General features: G+C 38.6%; 1 protein-coding gene across 5 annotated transcripts in view; it reads right to left on the bottom strand.

Annotated features, from left to right (window-relative positions):
• The window catches only part of Dnah11 (dynein axonemal heavy chain 11), a 331,880-nt gene that overhangs the window by 104,989 nt on the left and 204,375 nt on the right, over window positions 1-22,516 (bottom strand). For all 5 annotated transcript variants that reach the window (XR_009228549.1, XM_046463517.2, XM_058585343.1 and 2 more), the window contains 3 exons: window positions 14,821-14,982; window positions 7,541-7,774; window positions 3,357-3,503 (listed from right to left, as the gene is read on the bottom strand). Coding sequence is in view for 4 of the 5 variants with exons in the window: in XM_046463517.2 (XP_046319473.1) it covers window positions 3,357-3,503; window positions 7,541-7,774; window positions 14,821-14,982 (543 nt within the window). In the remaining variant the exon portion in view is untranslated. The remainder of the gene's footprint in view (window positions 1-3,356; window positions 3,504-7,540; window positions 7,775-14,820; window positions 14,983-22,516) is intronic.

Below are 22,516 nucleotides of genomic sequence, written 5' to 3'. Positions count from 1 at the left end.
TGTGTGTGTGGTGGGGATTAAACCCAGGACTGTAGGCATGCTTGGCAAGCACCCTATTTATGAGACACACCTCTGGTCCTCAGGATTATAGCCTTTTAGTACTAGGAGAAACCTTACAGAGAAGTTCTTTTAAGTGCTATTTCTAAGAGACGGGGGTGCAACCACTCTTATCCTCTGGAGCCCTTGACCGTTAATGGAGTATTATTCCTTTGAGTTACATTTATAAACAAGATAATCGTGAACACTAAATAAAACCCCACAAACACAAAGGAAGAAAACACTCTACATTGGTCAACTTATTTCTATTACCTCTTACCCTAAGGTGCAACTATACCAGAATGCTGAAAATTTGCTATATCTCATTGACTTGGTCAACTACAGCATGCAATTTCCTCTACCTGATGGTTCCTGGATAGGGTTGATGAGGCTCAACCTGGAGAAGAGGGAAGAGCTTTCTGGATTGCCTAGGAGGTGTGCTTTCCCTCTACCATGGTCATTAAAGCAGAGTTGAAGACGGTTTCATCCTTGGGTACACCAAAAATCTTTTGCTATTTAGTAATCAACAGCTCCTTGAAGATGCTCACAGAATTTTGTGGTTCTCACACAGAGAATAAAGTTCCCCAAATTGCTTAGTTATAAGCTGTACTGTGTCTGCCCAGTACCTCAAAATGTGATTCTACTTGGTAATAGGGGCTTCACAGATGTGATAAAGCTACAATGAGGCCATTCAGGTGAGCCCTAATCTAATTGTTGTTCTTAGTGGAAGTTTGGAAACATAAATGAGACATCAGGGGTGAGTGTTCATACAGAAAAGGCCAGGTGAGGACAGAGTAAGATGGCAGCCATTTATAAGCCAAAGAGACAGTCCTCAGCAGCAAGCCAGCCTGATAAAACCTTGATTTTAACATCAGCCTCCACAGCTGTGGAGAAACAATTTCTGTGATTGAAGCCTCCCAGTTTGTGACAGTTTTTTCTGGCAGCACTAGCAAACTAACACACTGCTCTTACCTGCTTTCAGACTATATGAAACTCTTGATGGCCCTCCAAAACCTGGACCCACCCACATTTAGGAAAAAAAACCCACATACAAACTAAAAGCCATTCAAAAATCAAAAAGGAGATCCAGCTTTTGAAGAGAATATATTATATCATTTAAATTTGGAAGGTATTGCTACTCATGAGGACCATATTTTGAAAGCTATCACAGAACCATTAGAATTTCAGAATTTGGGCTGATAAGTCAATGGTGGAAAGAGAACAGATTTTCATAAGCTTACGGGTACTTGTGCTGCTTGAAGTCATTGCTGGTCACAAGAATGGTTCTTGTTTCATAATATTTGAAACAATAATTTGAACCTGCTTCTCTATATGGGTTGTCAGCCTCTAAACCTCAACATATGTTTAGTCATATTAAATGTGACAATGTACTTTGTGAACTGAGCAGCTCACAATGATGGCTCATGGAGTAAGCCTGAGGAGCCCAATTTCACAGAATCAGAGAGTCCACCTTTGCCCCTTTGAGCAACTGCATAGTATCTAGCACACTGCTAAACACGACATGTGTGAGCCCAGAGAATGCACTCAGGTGTTAGTTAATTGCTTGCCTCTATGTAGTTTAATTACAAATAGACCTTTCCCTGATCACCTAATTTAAAGTAGTTCCTTCTACTATTACTTCTATTAGATTTATGTCAGAGCATTTATCTAACTCATAATATATTGTTTCTAGAAGTGTTATTTTGTCTCCTGTTAGTCTTTTCCATTGAAATGTAAGCTACATGAGTGCACCTAGCTTGTCAAGTATCTCCAAGAGCCTAGAAGAGGGCCTGGCCCCAAAAAACAAAACAAAAAAAACAAAAACAAAAACTCAGTTAATGTTTGTTTATAATTAAGCTCCATGGGTAAAATGAAAGTGTGTATAAGTTTTGGTATGGATTAGATATACATTATAGTACATGTCTTTTTCATGTTTGATGAACCTCAGAAAACAATATATCAAAGGAGTTCTAATTGCTAACACCTTTTTACTTTATGAGGATTTTACCTTAGGAATTCACTTGTGAAAATACTCCTAGAATACCTGTCATTTTTTTAAGACCTCCAAAAGGTATCCGTGGCAATAGGTTATAATAATGACTAGAACCTCATACATTTTTATAATGCCTAAAAAATATCTCTTGGGTGGAATTAGCTTATGATAATCACACCTAGATGATATCTAATTGCTTAATATGATACTTTTAAGGACATTCTCCACTTACCTGAAACACAATGGCAACATTTATTATCAAATTAGAAATTGTATACCTATGGGTCATGCTAAATGTACCTTATTGTCAATTATAAATATGCTGTATCTTTTTAAAATTGTTTGTTTAGAGTTCTGATTTTCAATGTATTTTTTAGCCTTTAGTTGTGTAAGATAAAGGAAAACATGCATGATATGTTAGAGGAAAAAAAAAAACACAACTTGATTATACACTAATGACTGGCAACACCACCAGAAAAACTCAAATATGTTCTCGTATCCTAAAATGCAAGGATAATGACTTAAAGCCTATCAATGAGAGTGTATGCAATTTACAATTTTTTTTTAATTTTTACTAACTAGGTCCTGGTTATGTTCTTTTGTCTAAAATAAGAAATGTCTACTCCACAATTTCTAGAAAGAATATTTATTGATTATCTGTTTACTATGCTATTTCTTTTGTGAAATAAGATACATAAGAATTTTTTTTTCCATTTGCAGCTCAAGACGACAAAAATGAAGTTGTATTTATTTCAGAATCACTTGAAACCCGAGTACAAAGAAAGCAGACTATATAATCTTAAAAATAATTGTTTCCAACAATAAAATACAATACAGAATGCCAGGGCCTCAACTGAATCAAAAAGAACAAATTTAGCTTAGGACTTAATAATAAACTCCAGTTATATTATTAAAATGCAAAATTTGAAAACCATCTTGCAAAGTGACGGAATGGGCTTTGTTAACAATTGAGTTGTTCAATTTGCCTAAAAACTGAAAACCTTTTGAAACCTCCGAGGTGACTTCCTGACCTTTACTGTATTACAAATAGGCCTGATGTTCAAGATCCACATCCATTATATGCTTGAATGAGCTCAGTATTTATTGTTCTTTCATATCATTAAAAGAGCTAAAAGGTTGGGAAAATGCATAATGTAAGGAAAGGTCAAGTGGTAATCATGGTGTGAAATGCTGTTACATGTGTAGCTATAATAATTCTTTAGACTTTATGCTCCCTGGAGAGGAAGTTGTTCAAAATTGTTCACCTACAAAGGTTTATTTTGTGCTAAATATAGCTCAGCACTCTAAGTGGGGGAATTAGCCTGACCTTTCGCTCCTCGGTGTCCGCGATGGCCTTTTCCAGGCTCACTTTCTCCGTCTGAAGCCCGATCTTTGTGATCAGAGCTTCAGCATCCTGATTTCTCAGCTGTAACTCGGCTTCTTGAGAGGCAAGTCTGGCTTTCAGATCTCCCACCTAAAGGAAAAGTCATTATTCTGGGGTAATTTGTGTTGACAACAACAAAGAGTAGATTCAGCTTTGCTTTTTAGCATGGATTCAGAGACCTCGAATGGTTTGCGTCATGCATATTTCTACCCTGATTTTATTGTACTCTCATTTGCAACTATTTTTGTTTTTTTTTTTTTTGTTTTGTTACTGGGGATTGAACCTAGGGAGCTTAACCACAGAGCCACATCTCCAGCTCTTTTTGTATTTTATTCAGAGACAATGTTACTCTGAGTTGCTTAGGCCCCAAGTTGCTGAGGCTGGCTTCCAACTCATGATCTCCCTGCCTCAGTCTCTAGCACTCTGAGATTATAGGTGTGTGCTATTGCACCTGGTTCTCAGTGATTTTACAGGAAATATGATTATCTGCAAGACCAAAAAGTTTATCTTTGCTACTCAATCTGTGCTCTTGGGGAAGCACTCACAGAAGTCTCCAACACACTCCATGACAGTTTTTCTGATCCCATACAGCTCAGGCTCAAGGTAACAGAAGCCACAGGAAGACAGGTCTGGTAGCAAGCTGGAAGAACCATGTTTCGAATTCCCTAACAGAAAATGGCTGGAGGCTTCAGACAAGCTGAAGTCATGAATTATCCTTGTTTGTCTGCTGAGTAATTGGTTGCAAATTTATCCCACCTAACATGAAATGGTCTTCTTGATTTTTTCTCACCTCGTATGACATTTAATTTGTGGTCATGTGGACAACCCAACATTGAACTTCATACTTAGTAAGAAGGGCAAACTGTACACGATTTGTGGGGTATCAGCACAGTATGGCTAGAAGCTCAGTGAGCCCCACAGATGTACCTTTCTCTTCCTGGCCTACCACCAAATCACCTCACTCTGCTCTTGTGGAGTGCAGTCTGAGTTGTCAACAAACATAGCAACTAAAAAAAAAAAAAAAAAAAAGATTCTGCCCATTTTTTATTTGTAATTTCACTAGGTTCACAAGGTATCACACCAGGTTTCTAAGTTTGAGGATCATTAAAGTCAAAGTAAAAGTGAAGTGCTAGAGAAAAAAAAATCACTGACTCAGCCGTTTGAAATTGTGATTAGCTCTCCATCCATTTTCCAGAATATTACTGTTTTTAAAAATCATAGATTTTGTATTTGGGGTAAAATTGGGAGTTCATAACCAACTTGAATCTAATGTATGAAATATGATATGTCAAGAGCTTTATAATGTTTTGAACAACCAATAAAAAAAAAATCATAGATTTATGGGAGTTCATAACCCACTTGAATCAAAGTGTGAAATATGATATATCAAGAACTATGTAATGTTTTGAACAACCAACAATAAAAAATTTAAAAAAAAAATCATAGATTTGAAGAACACTCAAACATTTATTCAGACTCCATTTCTGAAGACATGTTAGTGGTCTCACCTTGTAGAACAACATCCCACTACATCCAAGCAAGCATATAATCCCCACCTCAACACAGGAACTTACCCTCTGCCTACAAAAGCATATCATGACTGCTGCTTCTATCATGATAGTTTAATCTAAGATTGATCTTGTAGCTTTTCTATGAACTCAGGGTAACCTTATAGAGTGAACATTTGCTTCTCTATTCTTTTTAGCCATTGAAACAAGTCTTCTTAGGCTATAGTCAAAAGAATTAGCCAAGAGACTAGGGAACTGTTACATCAAGCCCTGGTTTCAGTTTCTAAGGGAGCAGTTAGCTCCAAAATATCCAAAGTGACTTTAGCTCTAGGAGGGGGACTTTTATTGATAAAGAAATGTCACTATAGCTATCTGCGATGACCTAAGCTGACATCCAGAGGGGTTATATGGCTGAGAAAGGGGTTTATAGCTGTATAATAATTCATAAACATTGTTAAGGTTTAGATACTTATATTCCCAATGATTCTGTGGAATTGCTTAAGGCAGACAGGCCCACAGAGCTTGCTCCATAATGAAGGCTTTCTGCTCCACATACCACCTCTTCTTATACTATGAGGCTCCCCAGTTCTCTTACATAGGCAATTAGACTTTCTGTTCATAATAAACTGAATTTTAAAAAAACCCTATCACTTAGCTATTAAATATTCCAACCACTTTTCTGCTATTAAAAGCATTCCCTATGCAAATAACTAACGAAGAAAGAAACCACCTGCATTTCTTCATCAAGACTTTGTGCATCTTCACAAACTTCCTGCCTATTACTTTTAACTGAGGGAGAACAGGGAGACCCACATAGCTCTATACTCAGCAGACACAGTGGATCAGCTCCCCCATCCCTGACTTACCAATACATAACTGGGGTGATTACCAAACCACAGACTCTCTCTTTACTTCCCTGTGGCTGACACACTGCTGCCCTGGGATGACTCAGGATTCTATACTATTCCACTTTCCCTTAGAGTTGATTTCACAAATGACAGAGCTAAGTGTGGCAGGGATATTTTTTTTTGGAGGGGTGGTAATGGTCAGGGACTTCCCATCAGTAGCTCATCACTGGGTGGCAACACTATCATTTCCTGGGCAAAGTCAACAGGTTCAGTTTGGAGCATCATTAAAAGAATATAAATTCTTGGTAACACAAAGCTCCTTCCTTATCACCTTAGTTCAACATCATATTAGCTCAATAGGACTCCCAGGAAAACTTTTACTGAGGGGAAGGATCTTGATTGAAGTGAGAGAATAGGAGAGATGAGTAGAGGGAAGAAAAGGAGGACGAGAATGGGGAAGAGAAGAAGAGTAAGATATATTGGAAGGGGAAGGAGCAAATGCAGATATGGCTGTGCTCTTGGGGGCTCCCCACACTTGTTCTATTTAGAATTTGGTCCCTACTGTCCTGAAAACTCTGAATTTTCTTGCCCAACCTATTTCATCCACAGCTCATTATAGATCAGTGTTTCATCACATTGCTGTTCCTGGTGTATGGAACAAGGAGGAGGAGCTGTGTGGTGCTTCAGGCTGCAGAGTGCTAGAATAGTGTGAAAAAGTGCTAAAATATGTTCTCCAACTGGGTCTTGCCCTGTTTCTAGCCTAGGTACAGATAAGCCACCCAGCCCTCATGGAAAAAAAAAAAAATTGGCTCAAGAAGAACTGTCCCTGGAAAAGCATATGAGAACAGCACCTGATGACAAAACTTTGAGAAACCTATGAGTAATTCTGATTTTGAGATGAGCACCAGTGAGAATTTATTTTACTTAGAGCCCAGCTGTCTCAGAGAAAGACTGAGCTATTCTTCAAAGTCTCCATTGTCTTCCATTCTAATCCCTTTGACCAGTCACAGACAGGTACCTTGGTACCATGGACAGCGCATGGGCAAATAGAACAATACAGACCTGGGTTCAATCCCACCCCTCCCTGATTCTCTGGCCTTGAACTCTTTAAGCTCAGGTATAAAACTGCAGTAACATCTACTTCACAAACCTGTGTGTTTTGCCAATGAAATGAGATTAATATCATGTGCTAAATCTCTCCTGCTTTATACCTGCAAGTTAGAGATATGGTCCTTGGAGATAGTAGGAACCTTACTACTGAGGATGAAGACATTACTGAGCATGTTTACCCTAGAGAACTTGGACTAAAAGCAGCATACCAGATACCAAGGTCAGAGAAAACTGCTGTACTTGGGGACTTCACCCATCATCAGCCAGGTAATGATGCCCTCATCAGGGTTGAGTACCTGAGACAAAAAGTGATTCTAGTTCCATTCTAGGTTGGCAAAACTCCTGACCACAAGAGCAGAGCCCCAGAGAAGTCAGAGGCAGGAGAGGGAAATGGGCTTCGTCTGCCCCTTCAACACCCCACACTGCCCTGCATGGGCTCCAGCAGAGAAGAGAAAGTATCTCCCCAAACCAGTTGTGAAAGAATAACTGGCCTGTTCTTTCTGGACAGGAAAGCAGTAATAATGTATCCCTTGTGTCCTAAAGCTGTAAATTTAAAAGCTAGGCATCTTGTATAAATGTGGCAGGCACTGCTTCAAAAGGAAACATGTTTTTCTATGCAAGAGCAGAGGTTTCACTCTGTGGGAGCACACCCTGGTCATACCTGAGAGGCAGTGGTTTTTAGCTTCTGGATGCCATTCACCAAGTGCTCTTTCTTCTGGAAAACTTCTTTTTGTTTCTTCTTTAGTAGGTTCTTAAAGAGTGATATTTGTTCTAGAAAACTCTTTGGGGTGGTATAGTTGTGTCTTCTCTCATTCTGGTAATACCTGGTGCTCATTTCATTTACACTGGTGTGAACGTGTGCCATGAAGAGGCTGATGCAATCCTTGTACAGTGGCTGGAAACAAACATTGCATTTTTATGAAATCCTTTCAAGTTAAAATTATAAATTAAAAAAATTGAAGAAAAAGCAACAAAATTATACAGTATTTTTTTCCCCTAAAAATTTTTTCCAGCACAAATTACAGTAGAAACTGGAAGACTTACTTAATCTTTAAGAGATATCCACAGGACTAGAGAGATTATAATACAGCTTCCAACTTTTCTAACCATCTATCTACCAACTCTGCATGATCAAGGAATTTTATGTGCTCCACATACCAAACTCAAAAGCCAACATATGATATAAGTATTGTTCTTTACAACTTCGTTTTTATCTATCAAGTGTGTGAAACAGAAATTAGAGACACAATATTCTGAGGCTTTTTTTTTTGATGTTGCTTTCAAGCTAAACTTCAGACAAAGAAAACTGATAACCTTTAAAAATCATGGGAAAAACAAAAGCTGAAATTGACAAGTAGAGTGTTATGAGAACTACAAAAAACTAAACTGAATAAGCTTTTAAAAGCCACTGCTTCTGGGAAAAAAAAATCATGATAATTTTTTTTTGAGGGGGCGGGGGACACTACCTCCAAATAAAACACAAAACAGAACAATTCTCCTTTGAAGATTTCCTTCTGTGCCCCCAACCCCCACTACTCATTCTTTCCATTGTGTCCTCTGTGACTTCTGAAGTAGTTAACTTTTTAATTTGTGGAGTCACATCTCCCTCATTTTAATGATTATTTATTGCATTCTGTACAAGATGAACCAGGTTCAATTAATCAAGGGGAGCCTAAAAATCAATTAATATGAATTAAATGAGCTACACCAACTCTTAGGAAAGTCACACATAATTTACCAAAGTGTTGTCAATAATGCTCAGACGTCTTTGGGAACATTGCACACAAGTGGCTGGTGATGCAGTTAAATGCTTCAAATCTGCACCATCAATATTACAACCAGAGGTGCCAGGAGAGACAGGGTGATTCTTGCTGGGGGAAAAACAGCTGTTCCTGAGCAACATCTCTAAACACATAGCTTTCCAACCTTGTGAAAAAAAAACACTCTACATGGGTATAAAACCCGAACATGATTTGATTGTTCTGTGTATTAAAAATCCATCTTACTAATGACTGAAACAGTGTTTCAGCAAAGGTTACATATAAAATTTATAGGTGAGAATCCTGAATTTGTCTTTGTTTCATTATCAAATAGTGGAGTCAGAAAAATGGAATTTACAAGGAAGTTCTATAAACTTCATCTAAATCCTATTCCCTTGGGGATTTTTTTTTTTTTTTAAGAGCTTGGCTTCAATGTAAACATGAACAGAAATTCACTCCTGCCCAGTCTTGTTTTAACCGGAGTTAGCAGTGCACACATACCTTTCTACAATACAGATAAATACTTCCTCAGCCAAGTGTAACCTCCTTACAGGAAGAAAAAGAAAAAAAAAATCCCTGGCCTCTGCCCAACCATGATCCTTATGAGGAGGCTCTTCGGAGGCACTGAAAGCTCTCTTTAACAACAGTTTCATTTGTAAGTCTCCTATGGAAAAAGTGGTTTCCGGTAGAGCTGGAAGTGGCCCGAGACAACTTGTCTCAATGGGGCAAAATAACTATTGTTATCGGGCTTAACAAAATGGCACAGCATGGGAGCCTGGAGGAGCCAGGGAGCAGCTGGTTGTAATTCACACTGTTTTTCAGAAAACTCTAATCGGTCCAGAACAGACCTCTTTGATGACTGGTCTTCCCTGCATTCTCAATTTGTCACTTTCTCTTATGATAAGGTCAGTAGTGACAGCACTTCCTGACATTAACAGCTGTGGCTTTTAAAAGGGTCATTGTAGAACTACTAATTGCAGTAATTTCATTAGCATAAATTATTTATTCTGCCATTCATTTATCTCCAGTTTTCTTTTGAGGGGGGAGCCGAGAGGGCGGCTGCGGGACTGCAGCGATGGCAGCGTAACACTGTATTTTTCACTTCGAGGGAAGAACATCATTCCTGATAGATTTGGCCCCTTCGTGAACGTCCGTTGATGCCACTCTGTAAGTCATTCCATAACCAATCATGGGGAGGGCAAAAATAAAAATAAGCAGAGTGTCAGCCTCAAATGGTTATAAATTCAAGGTTGCCCCACCAAGCTGCTTTGGAAAACAATGCTGTCTGCTTTGAATCATCATATGCCAAGATGAAACTGATTTTTTCCTTACATTAAGAGAAAGAGTATAATTTCCAGTTTCTCCACTGGCTCACTGTAAACACACAAACAACTCTCTGTTGCTTGGTGTGGCAGTTCTCTGTTCTCCGTTCTTCAGCAGGAACATTGCTGCCACACCAAGTACCCTGGCCACCTGACTCTCCGAGCGAGTGTCCACTATGATCACCTTGTTGAAAACACCTGACAGCAGAGTTGAATGACACAAATACCCAGAGGCCAGCACTAAATCAAATATTTAGGATTTTATAACTTCCTGAGACCAGCCAAAACAACTATATGCGTCTGTAAAATTAAATTTAGACTTGCAAAAATATTGTTTTCAAGGGAGGGAAGGGGAAAAAGCAAATGGAATGGGACAATTGAAAGAATCTTTTTTCTTTTTTTGAAGTTAAACTTGGGATAATTCTTATCTATAGTAAGTCTTGAAAGTTTTTCTCAGAAATTTTTTTCTGTATTAATTTTTTGAAATGTCAAACTGCTGAGTTATAAAATCTATTCTTTTATATTTCACTCATTTGGGGGCTGGTAAAAGAGAATATATTATTTAGACCCTTGTGATAGTTAAGGTGATTTATTAAATAATGAAAATGCAATCAAGAATAAGATGAGCAGGACCGAATTTTACCAAGACTCCTGTGCATCTCAGAGCATCAGAAAAGCATCTTGGGGGCAGCCAAGGAGCAGGGCTTAGGATGTAGGTTAAATTTGGAGGTCTGAAAAACAGGGTACATTGCTACATTCCCTATGCCTCCTCCTACCCTCAAAAATTACTCCTTTTTATTGTTTCTTTTCCTTCTTTCGAAATAGTCAAACATTGGAGATAGAGTCCAGATGAGGAGGGACAATGATGGACTCTGGTGTCCAGCAGCAGGTGAGCCCTTGCTAGCTTGAGGATAGGCTATCCCTCACCTGTTGACAAGGCAACCAGTGGCCCCTCATGACAGTACTGATGGGAGAGAAAAGCAATGCAAGATCAGGGCAGTACTAGCCCCAGGGTGGCAGTGCCACCGATAGGATCGCCACTGTGCAGTGCAGCAACAGGTGTCAACTGTGACAGCAAACGTGGTTTTCTAAATTGCATTGTAATTTTTTTTTGGGGGGGGGGTTCCCATTTGTTACTTTGTCTGGTGAATGCACTTTGTTAGTTTGCTTATGCTTTTAATTTTTCTGTTTTTAATTTTGAAGCTCTCATACTGGTCAAAGGAAGATCAAGTTCAGCCTAAACCAATGGTCTTCCTGACCTGTTCCTAAACATGAAAGAGGTAGCTTTTATTCCCTAACAGAACAATACAACAAAGATGGTAGAGCTGGTTCTGGTAAGCCTGCACCCTGAGAAAGTCACAGAAGCACAGACTTGGAGGGCTCACGGCTCCACAAGTAAGTTAAGCTTCTGGCTTAAAGTATATCCAGATTCCTGGGTGACCATAAAAGTGGGACTCTGCTTTACTGTTATAAGTGAATCCTAAAGTTCACAAAGCTGAATAACTCCTGGAAAGGAGTGCTCTTCTCCTTTCTGCAGCTCCATTCTCAGTTCAATTAACATGCACCAAGCAAGGCATACAGGACGGACAGATCCTCATGTGAGTGGGTAAAGGAGAAAGGACAGAGGAATGGGAAAGGATGTTGAAACTACTTGGGTTTTTCCTCACCCAAAAGCCTGGATGAGATTTAGGTTGGTTCAAGATCAATTTGGTTGTATTTGTTTTTGTACTGATATTTCCAAATGGTTTTCATATTCTTTACAAAAAGGACATTTCTCCCCAATTCATATAATTTCCATACCATGAGATTTTCTTTTTTATTCATATCTATTAATCCTAATTTATATTTTAGAGAAAAAATGGGGGTAAAAATAATTAATAAACATAGCTATCACTGAAAAAAATGTTAATACCATTCCTGTTTGACCCAAGAATTTTTAAAAGAACCCACTGGAAAAGTAAGTCTTTAAATATAGCAGTAAAATGACCTTCCTCTTTGAGTGAGCATCTCTTGATTGTTTTTGGAAAATGGTAGCAACACATGTCATTCATAGGCTAAACTCTAGAACGAATTCTGGATTGAAGAGGTGGGAGCCTGGAGAATAATTGCATTTTATTGAAAAGGCTGATGGCGCCAAGCTTTGTGATCACATGTAAGTGGCATCACATTAGGGCAGACAGCTTTAACTCTCCAGTTAGCCCCCGTGCCTGAAAAGGTTGTGCTCCTCCATCTTGCTCAGATCTATACACTTCCCAACACAAATCTCACCCCTAGGCAGTTCATCTAAGAAATTTCCATTAACTAACTTCTCGTTTTATTTGCCATGTTTTCAAGTATGTCCATTGCTCGTTTTGTCCTGAGAAGCAAAAATTGCTGCTTTTCTTTTAATGCCTAGTGTCTCGTGCCTTCTTGCATGTTCCTAACTGGAACCCATACACTAACAAATCACCAAGGTCTTTACCCAAACACCTCCCCAGTGTGCTGCTTCCCACAGCATTTCCAACCCTACTCCCAGGGATGGGCAGAGGGCCTTTCCCTTTCTCTCTCCTTACAGTACCTCCTCCTATTTCCATTTTCAAATCTCCTATGAGAAATGGTGTATGTTGACATAAAGTCTTGAGATAAATATCTGGTGACACTTAAGTGTCAAAATGTTTTGGTCAAAAAAAAATTTTTTTTTTTTTTTTTTTTTTTTTTTTGGATAGCTATCACTCAGTCAGTGTCAGGTAACTGAAAAATAACACAAACATTTATTTAGATGCAGTGAACCCATACCATTGGGTGCTGAGTGTGTATTGACTGAAAAATTATATGTCAACTTACATAAAACTGCTTGCTGTTAATGAATCCTTCCTCTGTGGCCAAAGGGGGTCACCTTGTATAAATACCTTACACTCATCAAATCAGGTCGATAATTAAGAAGTGCCTAAATTATAGTGATAACTTTCAGTCTTAATGATTGAAATTAAAACTAAGAAAGTGATCAAATTAGTACTCATTCAAAAAATTTAAAAGCTGTTTTTGACCTCTACAGAAAAGACACCACGTGTTTTTAGGAGAACACGGACACACGGCACTGTGAATCATAATTATTGCTCCTGAGAGACAAATTAGGAAGGTGGGAAAGTTAAATAAGCACCTTGCACTGAAATGAAATCATCTGGCTAATTTGTTTCGAGGCATAATTCAGCTTGATAGAAAGGGTAGAGTGCTTTCAAAATTCTTATTTGGCTCTCAGAATCCTATAGGAGGCGTCATGACACCATCAGACAGAGCTTAGCACCTGGCAGGAGCCCTTTGGACTTCCAATGATGCAGATCTTGCCTCATCCAGCAGATGTCAATGGTCACTGGCATATCAAAGCTGCTTCCGTGGTAACAGTTTTCAAAGTGGCACCTACCTTCATGGGACAGAGCCAGCAAGAGGCAGCCAGAGACAAGCAACTTGCGAAAGTACTGTGCCAAATATCAGCTTAAACCATGCTGTGAGCTCCGGCTTCCTACCGCTTGAGAAAGTAAAGTTCAGAAACAAAGTACTCTGCTTCTTTTTCCTTCTTTACTAAACTAACCAAAGTGTAAAAGATTTCTGTAAGCCTTTAGCAGACATCATTTCCCTCTCTATTTATTAGTGGAAAAGTTGTAAGTGTGATTGTGGAGAACAGAGGGAGAGAGAGGCAGCTGAATGCCTAAAGGATCTATTGTACACGAATCTTCCAAGTTCAATGCTACTGCTTGGGTTCTCTCCTTGCAATCCAGCATGACATAATTAGATTTAACAAACATTTGAGGAGAAGACCAAAGAGGTTCCCCTCTACAAAATTCTGGAGGTGAAAGTGAACATTTGCTTGTGTGCTTAACCACACAGCTACTTAAAAAAAAAGTGGCAAAGGAAAAATGATGTAACAACCAATAAAGCTAGCTGCATATAAAAAATTAATTAAATATGCAAATATGCCTGGATATTTAACCATCTGGTGATCAAAAGATGTGATATTCAACAAAATGTTCAAAGACTGCTCTGGAAGGTAGCAGCTATGCCCTTTGGACTGAGGAAGATGACAACCGGCTGCTCATTATCAACTTTCTTGAGGAACTGACATCACTCCTCCCAGACCCCTAATTCCACCTCCCGCTCTGAGAGTCACTTTCAATGTGGGACCTATTCCAGGTGCTTTTCACCTTATCACTCCGTGGAGCAGGAAGACAATGCTTTCTAGGAAATGTTTGCCACCAGCACCTTCCTGAACTACCTCATCAGAAAGGCATTGCTCACAAATAAAACTTCCTCTCTAGGAAATCTAACTGCAGCTTCATGTTTATATTTCTTTTTCTTTGAATCTGAATGCCTGAAGGTCCCCCCCCTTTCATGCAACGATTTTAAAACATATACAAATTTCATAAAGAAGAAATGACAAACCTACCCCATAACACACAAATTCAAAATACAAGTAAGCAGATATATTATTGTGAAACTGATAGGGCCAATACTGTCCCGAGAATAATCACAATAAATTGCCTTATGCAGTGAGAAATCGAACATGCCTTGGCTAAGGGTGACAACACTTTGGTTTAGGTTTTTAGTTGTCAACTTAAGGGGTTTATATTCAGTAAGGCCCAGTATGATTTAATGAAGGATGGCCTTGGCCTTCGGATGAGTCAGAACATGATGTGGACATACTCCAGTGTGCTCCGTGTGCCTCCGTCTCCACACGAAATGTTATTGTATTCCATGAAATGCAAACCACAGATGCTTTTATCACCTTAAATAAGGATGGCTTTTTTAGAGGAGTATTTTGGTTATGTCTGAGGACTTTTAGGGTGTTTGCATGTGAGACAAGGACTCAGGCAGACCCAGCATACCTCAATCCCCTCAATGTCCTCAATGAACCTCCTGCTGACGGAGACCAGAGCCTCTTTTGGCCACGCGTGAAACCAGTCAATAGCAGTGCAGTTGACTATGGCTGGGAACTTCCGAGCTCTCACTCTCAGCGTGTGACCAACCGGAGAGAAACACAAAATGATCTGTGGAGACATGGGGGCAGGGCAGAAACAGGAGGGTGATGAGTGAGTGAAGTATGACACTGCAGTCTCAGACAAGGAAAGAAAGGAGCACAGCCAAACTATGACATTAAACACAGCGATGCTCCACGCGGTGGAGAGCAACCTTAACCTCTTACTAATGAGTGCAAACCCGTCCAAAGGCACATCATGGGACATACAGAAACACCACAGTGTGCTTCCCTCAAAAACTGTCCCTCTTCTTTCAGGCGTGTTTGATGATCATCATTCATAGTGGGACGTTTTACTCACTTCCACAAGTACCATTACAGCAATAAAAGTCAGTCACCAGGATGCAACACCAGTACTTTCAACTACTGTTTCCTTCCATTCTGTAATTCATCAGATTCCCCAGAACTGTGCAACAGACTTTAAAAAAATGTCTTATCAGAGTATGTGTTCATCTCTACCTTCATTAAAAAGAAAATACATCTGCTTGAGTTCTCACTTCAGTTTTTAAAAGAATTTTTAAATTTTGGTTTAAATATGCTCCTGGGATTTTTTTTTCAGTTTTCAATGTAAATCTGATGGTTTTTGAAGATTTAAAAGTTAATTCAAGAGCTGGGGATGTAGCTCAGTTGGTAGAGTGCTTGCCTTACATGCACAAGGCCCTGGGTTCAATTCTCAGTACCACCCCCCCAAAAAAAATTACAATGCTACTTGGGGTTGGGGTTGTTGCTCAGTGGTAGCGTGCTTGCCTAGCATGTGTGAGGCACTGGGTTCAATCCTCAGCACCACATAAAAATAAAATAAAGATATTGTGACCACCTATAACTAAAAAATAAATATTAAGAAAAAAAGACAGGGGAAAAACATTTAAAAAAATAAGAGTTAATTCAAATCTGAATAAATCATCTCTTGGTGTCTGCTGTTGGGTGATTGGTTCCAGGACCTTTGCAGATATACCAAACTCCAAGGATGCTCAAGTTCCTTATATAAAATGGCACAGACAGTATTTGCATATAACCTGCATATAATTTCCTATATTCTTAAATCATCTCTAGATTGCTGATTATACCTAATGCTATGTGAATGCTTATTATGTTATATTGTTTAGGGAATGAAGACAAGAAAAAATTCTACATATTTTGTACATATGCATTTTTTTCTCAGTATTATTTGATTCACATAGGATGAATCTGCTGATGAGGAAGCCACAGGTAAGAAGGGCCAGCAGTCTACTTCCACACTTTCTTAAGGCACACAGGGGATTCTGTTGGTAGTGCCTGAATCTGGCCCGGGTAGTGTCACAGAAACTCAGTGGGAGGATGTTGGGTCTGACCCCATTTCTTCCCCTTCGTGAGGGTCCCCTCTGAACTACTGAAGGTTTTCAGAGGAGAAACGCCAATGAAAGTACTAATACAAGAGACTCTGCCTCTTTCCCCAAGTCCCTGAGGACCTTGAAGACCCTGGGGAAGACATACCACCTGAGAAAAGGTCTGAGGGAGAGGCTTGGATTCTTCTTTTCTAGAAATGTTGTACTTGATATAAAGCAAAGACCTTGTTGCTCCAAGTCTGATACCTTGAGATCAAGTAATTGATGAAATCATTTTCAAAGGATACAAACTGTTTTACTCATAGTGTTTTAAAAAATCCATGTCAAAAACAAAACCCCAGCATATATCAACCCCTATAATACCTCATTTAACAGGTATTTCTATGTTGTTTATTTTATATGCCATGTATGTTGAACAACTCAAGCTAAATAAATCCTAAGGTCTAAGCTTTTTTATTGTGATAAAAACATCACAAGATCTACATTCAACCAAATTTTTAGTGTACAGGATATTGTTAACTATGAGCACAATGTTATATAGCAGACCTCTAGAACTTTCTCATTGTGCATTACTGAAACTCTATACCTATTAAACAGCATCTGTTTCTACTTTTTAAAAAAATTATTTACCTTTTTTGATCCTGTGGCAAAAGTCAGTCTCCTTTATTTCTATGAATTTAATTACTCATAAAAATGTATAGATACCTCAAATAAGTGAGTTCATGCAGTTTTGGTCCTTCAGTGGCAGGCTTATTACACTTGGCATGATGTCTTCCAGGTTTATCCATGTTGTGGCAAATGACAAGATTTTCTTCTTTTTAATCACTGAATTTTATTCCATTGTGCATATGTACGTTTTCATCCACCCATCTGTGGACAGACATTTAGGCTGTCTCCATGTCTTGGCTACTGCAAGTAATGCTGCAATGTACGTTTCAAGTGCAGATACCTCCTCACGATCCTGACTTCATTTCCTCTGGATGTATATCCAGTAGTGGTACTACTAGATCATCTGGTGATTTCATTTTTAATATTTTGAGGAATTATTATAGTCAATTTGATTGCAGCTACACTGGTTTACACTCTTACCAATGGCATACAAGAGTTCTGATAGCTCCATATATCCATTCCAACACTTTATTATTTTCCATTAAAAAGGACTGTCCTAGCAGACACACATAGATCTCATTGTGACACATTTCCCTGATAATTAGTAGGGTTGAGTATCTTTTCTATATTTACTGGCCACTCACTGGCACATCTTCTTTAGATAAACGGTTCTTCAAGTCCATTGTTCATTTTTCAAACTTGTTTTCTGACTGTTGAAGCATAGGTCGTAGGTCTCCATGACCTATTATATACATGGCTTCAATATTTTCACCCATTTTGCGGTTTGATTTTTTTTCACCCAATAGTTGGTTTTCTTTGCTGTGCAGGAACTTCTCAATTTAATGCACTCTCATTTGTTTATCTCTGCTGTTGTTTCCTGTGCATGTGATGTCATATCTGAGAAGTCACTGTAAAGACCAATGCTATCAAGATTTCCTCCACGGTCTCTTCCTGAAGTTTTATAGTTTTTTTATGTTATGTTTTTTGCATATGTTGTAAAATAAGGCCTGATTTTTTTTTTTTAAATGGAAAAATGTTTTTAGTGATGTATGAGCTGATGATCACTTATATTCAATATTCTAGTTGTCAATTGAATAATTGCTCTAATATTGTAAGTGCCAAGTACCAGTGCATGATTTTCACTTATATCTCAGTCCTCAGGTTTCTTGGCTTTCTTTTCTCCCTACAATTTAATATTTCTCCTTTCTTCCCAAGAAGTTGATTTCCACATCCAAATCACTTCTCATTGGTGCCAATTTTAGAAACTTCATTTACACATAATTGTAGCAGAGGAAAAAAAGCATTTTTTTTGGTATTTTGAAATCCCAATTATTTTCATGACTTCTATATTTAATCTACTTCTATACTCATAATTGGCATAGTATCAGGTCTTAAAAATGTTAGAGAACAATGTGTCTAAACCATATTTACTCAGCCTCACAAAAATGCTTTACTGACATTGCTTAGTGAAATACTCATGGAATCTAGGTCTCTTCCTATAGAGTGGACTGGAAAGTTTAGAGAATTTAAAATAAACCATCACAAATAATCTAAATTTTACTATCTAAACTAGAACCTGGGAGATAAATTGATATAAAGCCAAGACCTTGTTGTTAACAATAACACATAGTTATTCATTAGTAATTAGTAGTTCCTAAGAAGGGAATTGATAATACCACACTATCCTTGAGGATGCAATTATTGGTCTAATTTATTGATAATAATTCCTAGTTATGCTATAAAGACAGCACAGATTTTCCCCACCATCCAACTTTTCTCAGTAAGCAGTGCTATATGAGATTTTTCTGGAAGCCCATGCTAATGTCTGGAACCATTGGTTCGTCTATTCTTTTGTAAAATATTCCACACAATTTTACAGAAAACCTGGAGTAAACCCAAGTTGTTGCTACAAGAAGCATATTATAGGGGGAAATCACTCTGGATAATTTTCTTGTTGTAATTTCTTTAATTTCAGGATAGATTACATAGCAAAAGATTTATAAGAAATACAAAACCATATGATTGAAAAGGGGTGCTATATTGTGTATAATTTACTTTTAAAATTGTCATGTGTGTCTAAGAAGAATAAAAAATAAAAAAAAATATTTTAAAAAATACCCCAGGCTGCTATGACATGCATGTGAATGTTCATTACTCTTAGAAACATCTAAAGTTCACCAGCAGGGCCTATACGGACTGTGGGGTATGGCGGCCTGCATTTTAGAGTGTCATGAATGCCCAAACTGTTGAGCCAGCCACCAGGAACTGAGCTAACTTCCCTCATCAACATGATGGTCAGCCATGCAGCATCACAGATGTGAGACATGCTTTTTTCTTGATAAAATGAGTAGTGTTCAATATATCTGAGGTCAAATACTGCACCTGCACCTCCACCTTCACCAATATATGAATGAAATAGGAAAAACACAGATATGGAGGTATCTCAGCAATTAAACCCTTGATCACTGCACTCAAGACTTTGGATTTCAACTAGTTCTGGGGCAAAGAACTATGGAAAGAGTCCATCTTTTTTGATAGGACTCCAAAGAGAAGGTCAGCTCAATCCTGCCATAGACTTGTTCCTCCCATCTGCCCCAAAGTCACCTGCAACAGAAGAGCTAGTCAGACTCCCAAAAGGACATAGCTAGGATTGCAACAAGTTTACAGAGAAGGCTGTAAAACTGTGCGTGAGTCTCTCGTTAATAAACTCTGAATTAGGGTTCAATCTGAGACTTCCTCTCCTTGAGGCATACCTTGAGTTGGCAGACTGGAGGATGCCAGTCCCATCCCTCATCTGAACAGAAGTTGTCTACTTTTAAGTACCTAAATGCACTGAAATAGATGTTCTTTCCACCCCTCCCCCCAAAAACACAGTTCCCACTTGCAAATGACCAAATTCCAACAGTGAAGATAGAAAGAAAAAAAAATCAGCTAAGAAAATAAAGTTAAAAATGCTTCAGGCAGCTGTGCTCTTTTCTAGAAGCAAATTCTCACAGGAAAAAAGCAAACCCTGAAATCACCATCTATGTATTTCCTGCAGCTCTAACATTTGGATGTCAGGAACTTGTTTTGGGAATCCATACCATAGAATTTTCTATTCTTTTTTTCCCTTCTTTTCCCCCTCACAGGTGTTATGACTCATTTGCAATAACCCACATTTCATTGCACTTTGTAACATGCCTCAATTTCTTTTAGGTACAATCCTATAGTGAGTGCATACTTATTTGTGTATTACCAACAGGACTTAGTCCATTTCACTTTGTAATAGAAATCTGAATTGCTACAGCCACTCTATATTTTTTTTCCAGTTGATATAGTTCATTCTCGGAAGTAACCTTCCCACATACTTACTTCAGCAGCTTCTATCCACAACTTAAATTTGCATTTATCTTCACACGTCTGTTTTCTAAGAATAAGAAGATCTGATTTTTTTTTTTTTATTTGTGGTGCTGGGGATCGAACTCAGGGCCTTGTACATGCAAGGCAAACACTCTACCAACTGAGCTATAGCCCCAGTCCACAAGATCTGAATCTTACTGAGAGAACCCACATAAGAATGGAAGTTAGGCACAAAAATTATTTCCCATTTTGACAATTTTAGTCTCATTTTATCATTCTTCTATCTTCCTGTATTACCCCCTCATGTAACAACCTTTTAAGTTCAGATCTTTTTTTTTTTTTTTAAAAAAAGACCCAACAGTATCTTCAACATACACACAACAGTACATTTTTACACTTATGTCCTTTTTAACAGCACCCAATGAAACCATTCCTATGACCTCTGACTTGTGAATATTGGACATTCCAGAATTGTACTAGATGCAATGTTTTATATCAGGGCATTTTAATTCACTTTTCTTTCTTTTTTAAACATATAGAAACTCTCCTATTTATAAAGAAAATTGTATTTGGAATCCCAACAGAGAGTAAAGCACACACCAGGCCTGAGGAGTGAGGACAGCCTGGAGAGCCCCCTCCGCAGGAAATACATAGATGGTGGTTTCAGGGTTTGCTTTTTTCCTGTGAGAATTTGCTTTTAGAAGAGAGCACAGCTGCCTGAAGCATTTTTAACTTTATTTTCTTAGCTGATTTTTTTTTTCTTCTTTCTATCTCCACTGTTGGAATTTGGTCATTTGCTCTGCCTGACCTCAGGGCCTGCAGTGGTCACTTATATTCTCCATGCCAATGGCAGCCCATAACTACATATCATGGATTTTTGTTTTCTTTTTTTCCAAGAAAATTTGGAATTTTCTCCATTTTAAATAGGTCTGTATTTGAACTATGTCATGCAAAGTTTCTGGCTTCCAATCTATAGGGCTGTGCCAGTAGAGCAGGCAAGTACTGCTGCTGACCATGTGGCACCTCTCCATGGGACAGGCCTTGTCCTCGACTGGCCAACCCCAGATCTGAATGTTAGCAAAAGGAGAACATGGAGATGCTTTTAAAAATGCAAAGCTTACCCAATATAAAGGGGTATCCTTTATTTCTGGCGTTGAAGTTTCCTTTTAGAACACAAAATAATGAGGGTTGGGGATGTGGTTCAATGGGAAGGCACTTTGCTAGCACATGTGAGGCCCTGGGACTAATCCCTAGCACTGAAAAAAAAATTAGAGTAAAAATAACAAATAAAGGAATAAGTAATTTAGAAAAATGGAGATGATTATTGTCTTCAAGACTCTTTCCTATCTTTACGTCCATGAATCTTTACCACCAGATCTTCTGCTACCTTATGTAATCCCTCTCTCTCATTTATAGAGCATTAAGTTTGCATTTGTTAGTGTCATTACCGGATCTGGGGTTTATCTTCCCAACAATGAGGTAAGCTCTAGGTGGGTTGGCTCTTGTTCCTCGTCCCCTTGTCAGGGCCCAGCACATCATGACCTATGAATGGTTAGGTGAAGGAGTAACTAAATGATGGATTCAAATAATTCCTCCCAGGCCAAATAAAATACTGATACTTGTGTCCTAATATTTTTTGAGGTTGTGCTGTTTTATGGAAACTCAAGGATGGGGGACCTCAGATACAGAGCACAAGTCGCATCTGTTGTATCCTCCTAAAGTTCTTTTTATTCTACTCACGTTGTCTAATACCAGAAAGTGAGAGGGCAGGAACTAGAGTACCAGATCCAGAGGTATGGCCCTGACAAGCAAGACATATTAGCAGGGTAGAGGCATAGAGCCAGGCAAGCAGTAGAACTTTCCTTTTCCCCATCAGGGCAAAAGGCAGATGTGGGGCAGGAGTACAGACTGTCCATGTCACCTTTTAGCCATCCTAGACTACCATCCTTATAAGAAGAGGAAGTCAGATGTTCTGTTCCTCAACCAGATGCAGAACTGAAGAGACTTGACTTTACAATCACACAGGTACAAGTCCATGATATTGCATTTTCTATTGAACAGGTGAGTATTTGAGCTTCTTAAACAAAATAAAAAAATTATTCTTCATGAACATTATTTGTGCTAGCACTATGTCTTTTGGTTTACACTGTGTGAGACCATGTTAATCTGCTGCTGAATATCAGCGTTACCCAGCATTTCTGTTGATCAGGTTCCTGTGGCATGAGGCAGTAGGAGACAAGAGCCAATCACCCACCAGACCTGTTGCCAAACTTC

The sequence above is a fragment of the Marmota monax genome, unplaced genomic scaffold, assembly GCF_021218885.2.
Source record: "Marmota monax isolate L192 unplaced genomic scaffold, Marmota_monax_Labrador192_F-V1.1 WCK01_AAM20220418_F8-fsc00057, whole genome shotgun sequence".
NCBI lineage: Eukaryota > Metazoa > Chordata > Mammalia > Rodentia > Sciuridae > Marmota > Marmota monax.
The sequence above is the reverse complement of the archived record's forward strand: the minus strand, read 5'-3'. Positions and strand labels throughout refer to the sequence as shown.